Here is a 7,111-nt window from a genome sequence, read left to right on the forward strand (position 1 = left end):
GGACATTAATGCTGATTTACACGTGTGTCTTCTACATTAGAACATTTATTCTTCACACATGCATTGGTTCACCTTTATAATAATAACTTGATATTAAACCCTTTTTTTTATTAAATCTTCTGACTCATCGAGAGCTCAGTGCACGGTGAATGATTCACATAAACATTTAAACAAAATTAAGCTATTTGTTGGGTTTATTAAAGTGAAGCCTTGACTTTTATAGATGGATGCACTATATTTGTCTTGAAGTGGTACTTTGGGCAGTGTTTTGCAAAAACCGTAATAGAGGACACGCAATGGAGGAAAATAGCTGTTAATACACGATGGTCAGGAGTAGGGATGGGACTTTTTTGTCAACAAATCGACCGACAATCGACACGCGCGCACCTCGACAAAAAAATGAAAAGTAAAAAAAGTCGAAGTGTCACGAACACGTAAATTTCACAACCACGGAGGTTAAAGCAGCTGTGCACGAAAAGGTGATCCTGCTGTCCAGGCTCTCTGCGCTCTAAGATGATCGTGCGTGCGTCACCGGCTCGTTCTCTCGAGAGGCTGTGCGCCTCCAAGCGTGTGTGTGTGTGTGTGTGTGTGTGTGTGTGTGTGTGTGTGTGTGTGTGTGTGTGTGTGTGTGTGTGCGTGCAGTGCGAACGAGGTTGCGCTTAAGTTTAGGAAAGGGGTGGGGGACATAACACAAGCGCTACACAAATGAAGACGGCGTCTCATCCAGTCAGGATCACTGTACTTAACTCTGGTGGACACATGGTTGGGTTCATGTTTTATAGACATTTTACAGAACAACTGAATAGTTAATTGAGAAAATGAACTGCGATCTCATCACTAAAAAATAATAATTTGTTGTTCTACAAATAACAGAAATAAAAATAGAGTTTTGTGCATTTTTTTCAAAAAAATATTTGAAGGATTGTCTCCTCTTCTGTCAGGATTGAAATGTCATCCTCAACATTCAGTGTTTCCAATCCCATTTTTAGATCACTAATTATTGTCCCACAATAACTCTTCCTATACATGTCAGAATCTTTCTATCTCCTTCTAACATTTTGTCATTAATCTTTCCAAATTTGAATAATTACCTCATTTCAATGTGTGTGTTTTTCCATTATACACCAGCAGTATCAATACAGACCCTTTGTTTCAAACTCAGCACTGCAAACTCACGGACATAAAATATTGATTGCAAAAAGGGGAGTCCAAATATGTCCCCACTGACACAATTACTATGCCTCTTACAGCATCCAGCAGCGATTGCACAATATAGCTATACATTAACAGATAACCTCCTCCACATTAAACTGCTGGTAATTGTGATAAGTTGAGAAGAGCCTTGGTGGGCAGGCTAAATTACAGAATCTGGCCTTTGTTTCCGCAGCACACGGATCAACTATATAGCCCGCAATGAAGAGCCTGCTGAAGGAGAGCAGCTAAACCCTGTTTATCAAAATGCTCTGGGTGTTGCAGCTTATTAAAGTGCCAGGTGCTTTTGAAAAATAATACCCCCTCTCTCTCTCTGACTCCGCGTCTGCTTTCCTCCCCCCTGCAGACCAGACTCTTGCCGGTGCTGGAGTAGAGGTTGAAAAATGAACCCTTAGCTTGGCTTTGCCATTGGGGCAAACTGCAGCATTTCAGCTGCCTTCAGATCTTTTTTTTTTACTTATTTATTTTTGCCCCCCACACGTACACACTCACACCCCTGTGGCCACTGAGGTGGGAACAGCATGATGAAATTAAATTTCTCTCCCCCCCCCTCTTGTCCTCACTTTCCTTCCACCGTCACACTTCTCTTGATTTCGTCCATTTCATACCCCGTCTATCTTGACTTTTCTCATGATGTGATGTGTGGTCTTATAAGCAGCAAAAAACACAGGCGCCATCAAGCCCATCTGTTCACCGAGAGGCAGTTAAATATGACAAATTATATGGTACATTTCAACTGGGGAGAGCCTCTGCCATCGCAAAAGATGGTAGGGGACATTAATAATATGATGTGAAAAGATGTCTTAGTCATTTTTGATGCTGTACAAACTAAAAGAAACTATTTTGTGTGCCATCTCTGTGTTTTCTATGCCATAGTGTGCTCAAAATCTTAGTCAAATCAAACCAAATCAGTTTCTGGCTATTTTTTTCCATTACCAGTCAAACAATAGCCACGAAAACACAACCAAATACATAACATTTATGCATTTCATTGATAAAATTATCAGTGGGAAATTCATACATTACTATACTACTGTATCTAGTGCCCAGAAAAATCCCCACAGATCAAGTCAGACTAGCTTCATTTCGAGCTGAGAGTTTTTCTATCAGTGTCAAAGACAACAGAATTATTTACAATTTTGTGGTGGCTACCTCTTGTTCAAGTGCGAACTGGCCAAATGGCCTAACTGTCTAAGTCATTGACATGCTCCACTGTCACTATCCATCTCGCACTGAAGGCTAATGCTTAAGCGCAAGGATGTCTGCCATTTAAGAATCTTAGTGAAGCCTTTTCTTTTACCAATAATAGACTAACACCTCTTACACCGAGAATGAAAGCCATATTGTAAGGGCACATGCAGTACATCCCCAGAATGGACTCTAGAAGGTCAAGCAGATATAAATCCATGGTTGTGTCTTGAAGGAAGTGCATGTAAATGTCAACATGCATCAGTGTGCCTATAACAAAATGTCAGTACACCCAAATCCTTCTCTTATTACTTTGCCTATTCACAATCCATTATCAGGTAATACTCACACCATTTCTCTTTGTCTTGTTGTCTCACACAGGTAAGAATGGACTGGGCCGTGGACAATGGAAGCTAGTAAAGATGATAATTGAGGATGAACGTCTTTGAAGAAAGAGAACAGTCTTCATGGATACCTAAATGTGCTCAACATTAGTCATTTGAGGTATAAAATAAGTCCATCTATTTTTACTATCCCCCATCCAGCTTCTTGGGTCTACTTGGCTGAAATCTTGGCCCTGAAATCTGACATCAGCAGGCAACACCGAGTGATCTAAGGGCATCTACACAGCAAGACAAATATATCTCTTGGGAGCCCCACTTCAACCTGTGGTGGTGGTGGCCGTGGAAGGGGCAGTGACTCAATCGCCTCAGCAGCTGCATCACATGATTTGGTATTTGTGAAGTTTATACCATTTAATCTACAAGGACAAATTTCTTACTGGACCAATCCAATATGAAGGACGTGTCATTCGTGGATCATCTTTTTGTTGGCTTGGCCATGGCCTCTTTTGTTTTGGCCACTGAGGAGAGGTCGGATTGCCCAAAGCTTTGTGTATGCGAGATTAGACCCTGGTTTTCTCCCAGTTCTGTGTATATGGAGGCACAGACAGTTGACTGTAATGACCTGGGACTATTTAGACTGCCAGAAACACTACCAGCGGGCACACAAGTACTATTACTCCAAACTAACAATGTTGCCAAGATTGACAAACCCCTGGATTACCTGGCAAATATCACAGAGATTGATTTATCACAAAACAACTTATCCTTGATCAGTGATGTCAATTTTGGAAACCTTCCTCAGCTGCTCTCCCTTCATATGGAAGAAAACTCTATACAACATTTGCCAGAACGATGCCTGGCAGAGATGGCGAACCTTCAGGAGCTCTACATGAATCACAATCTCATATCTTCAATTTCAACACTGGCTTTCCAGGGCCTGAGCAACCTTGTTCGACTCCATCTCAACTCTAACAAACTGAAAGTCATAAAAAGAGAGTGGTTCGAACCCATGCCCAACCTTGAGATTCTGATGATCGGCGAGAATCCGATTCTTTCAGTTGACGATATGAACTTCAAACCTCTCAGTAACCTACGCAGTCTTGTTCTCACCAGAATGAACTTGTCACAACTTCCCGAAGATGCACTGGCTGGTCTTGATAACTTGGAGAGCATCTCTTTCTATGATAATATTTTCCCTGAGGTGCCCCATTCAGCCCTGAGAAATGCAAAAAATCTAAAGTTTTTGGATCTCAATAAAAACCCCATTGTGAGGATACAAAGAGGGGACTTTGTGGATATGTTTCATCTTAAAGAATTGGGCATCAATAGCATGCCAGAACTAGTTTCCATCGATAGCTTTGCCCTCAATAACCTTCCTGAGCTGACGAAAATAGAAGCCACCAACAACCCTAAGCTCTCTTACATCCATCCTAAAGCTTTCTACAAACTACCACGGCTAGAAACCTTAATGCTAAATGGCAATGCACTCAGTGCCCTCCACAGGATTACTGTTGAATCCCTCCCAAATCTCAGAGAAGTCAGTATGCACAGCAACCCTATCCGCTGTGACTGTGTAGTCCGCTGGATGAACATGAATAAGACCAATCTTCGCTTCATGGAGCCTGATTCACTGTACTGTGTGGAGCCTCCAGAGTATGAAGGGCAGCATGTCCGACAGGTGCACTTCAGGGAGATGATGGAGATTTGTCTGCCACTCATCTCTCCCGAAAGTATGCCAAGCCTTATTAAAGCACAGAACGGGAGTACAGTGTCACTCCATTGCCGTGCGTTTGCTGAACCAGAACCAGACATCTACTGGATCACCCCATCTGGTACCAGGGTTCTGCCCAACACGGTCTCTGACAAGTTCTACATGCACCCAGAGGGAACATTCGACATCTATGACATCACAGAAAACGAGGCTGGTCTTTACACTTGTGTTGCCCATAATCTGGTTGGAGCTGATCTCAAATCTGTCTCAGTAGAAGTGAATGGATATTTTCCTCAGCCTGCGAATGGATCCCTGAATGTCGTGATCAAATCAGTGGAGTCTAACTCCATCCTGGTTTCCTGGAAGGGTGGTTCTGGCATGCTGGCTCCTACTATTAAATGGTACACTTTGTCCGACACCAGCCATCCCACTATAGCATTTACCACCAGAGTTCCTTCTGATATCCAGGTCTACAACCTCACACATCTCAGTCCCGCCACTCACTACAAAGTATGTGTGGATGTCAGCAGCATCCACTACACCCATGACACCAAATGTGTCAATGTCACCACTAAGGGATTAAAGCTGGAAGCTAAGGATACAGAAAGATGGGATGCAGCAGTAATTACTGTCTTTGGTGTGCTCTTGGCTGTGATTTCAGTGGCCTGCCTGCTTATTTATGTGTCTCTGAGGAACCACCACCTTTATGGGGATGTAAGGAAATGCGACTCCAAAGCTTTACTGACACCAGTTGAAGTTACCAGTATGCACCCTCCATTCTTTACAAAGCTGTGGCTTTCGGGTAAGGGACTGCCAAGTGGAGTGGAGGTGAAAGCCACAGTCATAAACGTATCTGACAATGCCTTTTAAGAAGTGCAACTTTGTAGAGCACCACACACCAACTACACTGAATGGACAAGGCAATGGGCAGGGGTGGACTATTCTGTTGTACTGTTTTAAAGGCAAGCCCATTGCCGTCCCCTGGCTCAGACACACTGGTGAAACTATTATTGGACTGGGATGGAACAGCTTTGAAACAGACTACATTCTCTCCCAGTGTTGACCCTAGCTGACGTGGTGGCTTTGTAACCGATACGCTAAACCAAGCTAACAACAACAGGAAGGGTCACTTACTGAAAAAAACAAACAAACCTATATTTCGGTACATTCATGCAAAAATGCAGGCAGGTGAACTAAAAGGGCGTGAAGATGACGATGACAATGACAATGATGGCAATGATGGTCAACTCTCTTGTAATTGACTGTTAAATGTGTTCAGAGTTGTGGAACTGTCTGTGTGGTCCCAAGCAATACCGTCTGTGCTTTGTCGAAACATCCATAGACGAGTTAGAGAAACAGTTATAACACCTGTCTATTATGGGAAGGACGATTTAGTAGAGTAGACAAACAAACAGTGACTATGGTGTAAGCCTTTTGATGAAACAGTATACCCCACTTTTTTTCTATTTAAACATGGATTCTTGATTTTACATGGAAATACTGTTAGATATGCTATTATGTTGATGTAATGACAAATCCTCTGTATCTGAAAAGTTTAAATGGGTTTAAATTAAGGTAAGGAGCTGAGTACTTTTTATTACAGTGTCTCATTAAGCATATTGGAATTTGACAAAAATCGACAGAGACCATTTTTACAAATGGCTTTTTTTGCTGTGTACAGTAGTTCTCATTGCAATGGTGACTGTGAAACATGTGGATATGTTGGATACAAGTTGATAAAAACTGAGGTGACAGACCTTTTACACGACAGACATTCTGACATGTCAAAGTAGGAAAGTACAGGTGGCACTGATAACAAAACAATGGCTCTGTTGAATTTCAGTGTCACAAAAAGGCATAACTGTGGCACAGGGAGTTGGCGTACACATCACCAGGACGCTGCGAATGGATCAGATGAATAGAATTCAAACATCAGTCATTTGATTTTTTTTTTTACCCTTGTGCTTTTGTGCTGTGACATGTTGAAATGTCTGCTGTGAAAAACTCTGATAGATTATTTTTTTTTGCCTCAAGAAGTGGTCTGCTATGCCCTGGTAAGTGCCTACAACAAGAACCACATGCGGAAAAGAGAGGAGAAGAAGAATCACTGAAGAAAACCATCAGCCACAGCGAAACATGGCCATGTCATCATTGCAGAATCACAAGCTATTCTCCGGTACCTTTTAGTGAAAATCCTTTCTCAGTATTTTTAGCATACATATTTTAAGAAAAAAACAAAACATTTCATTGTTGCTTTGGGTGTAAAGTAAAAAGCCATTTTTATATTAACTGTATTATATGTGATCAATGGGCACAAGAGACTAATTAAGAGAAGTGCTAAGAAAAAAAATAAATGTCATTGTTTCTTTTACAATCAATTGCCTACATTTGCTTTTTCTCACTTTGCTTTGAACGATTCCAATCATGGGTTAATGCAGCATTTCAGCTGCAGGTGATGTAAAACAAAAATAACTAAGTGGTACAGGACAAGAACTGTCTTTTAAGTCAAACCACAGAGGAAGAGTCAGGAGACTTTTGGCTGAATGGTTGACTGGTTGTCCAACCACAGAAGGAAAGAAACACAGTAACAAAAGAACAGAACTAATTAGCCGCCTCATTAAGAACAAGTCTGTCCTTCAGCTGGTCTCAATATAGC

General features: G+C 41.7%; 1 protein-coding gene across 1 annotated transcript; it reads left to right on the plus strand.

The window, feature by feature from the left end:
- Positions 1-3,195: 3,195 nt before the first annotated feature.
- Positions 3,196-5,325, plus strand: lrrn3b (leucine rich repeat neuronal 3b; the record flags this gene model as incomplete). The annotated part of the gene is made up of 1 exon (XM_083906822.1): positions 3,196-5,325. The coding sequence occupies one exon, from the start codon at positions 3,196-3,198 to the stop codon at positions 5,323-5,325; it is 2,130 nt and encodes a 709-aa protein (XP_083762948.1).
- Positions 5,326-7,111: the final 1,786 nt, after the last annotated feature.

The sequence above is a fragment of the Microchirus variegatus genome (assembly GCF_963457635.1).
Source record: "Microchirus variegatus genome assembly, chromosome: 20".
Classification (NCBI taxonomy): Eukaryota; Metazoa; Chordata; class Actinopteri; order Pleuronectiformes; family Soleidae; genus Microchirus; species Microchirus variegatus.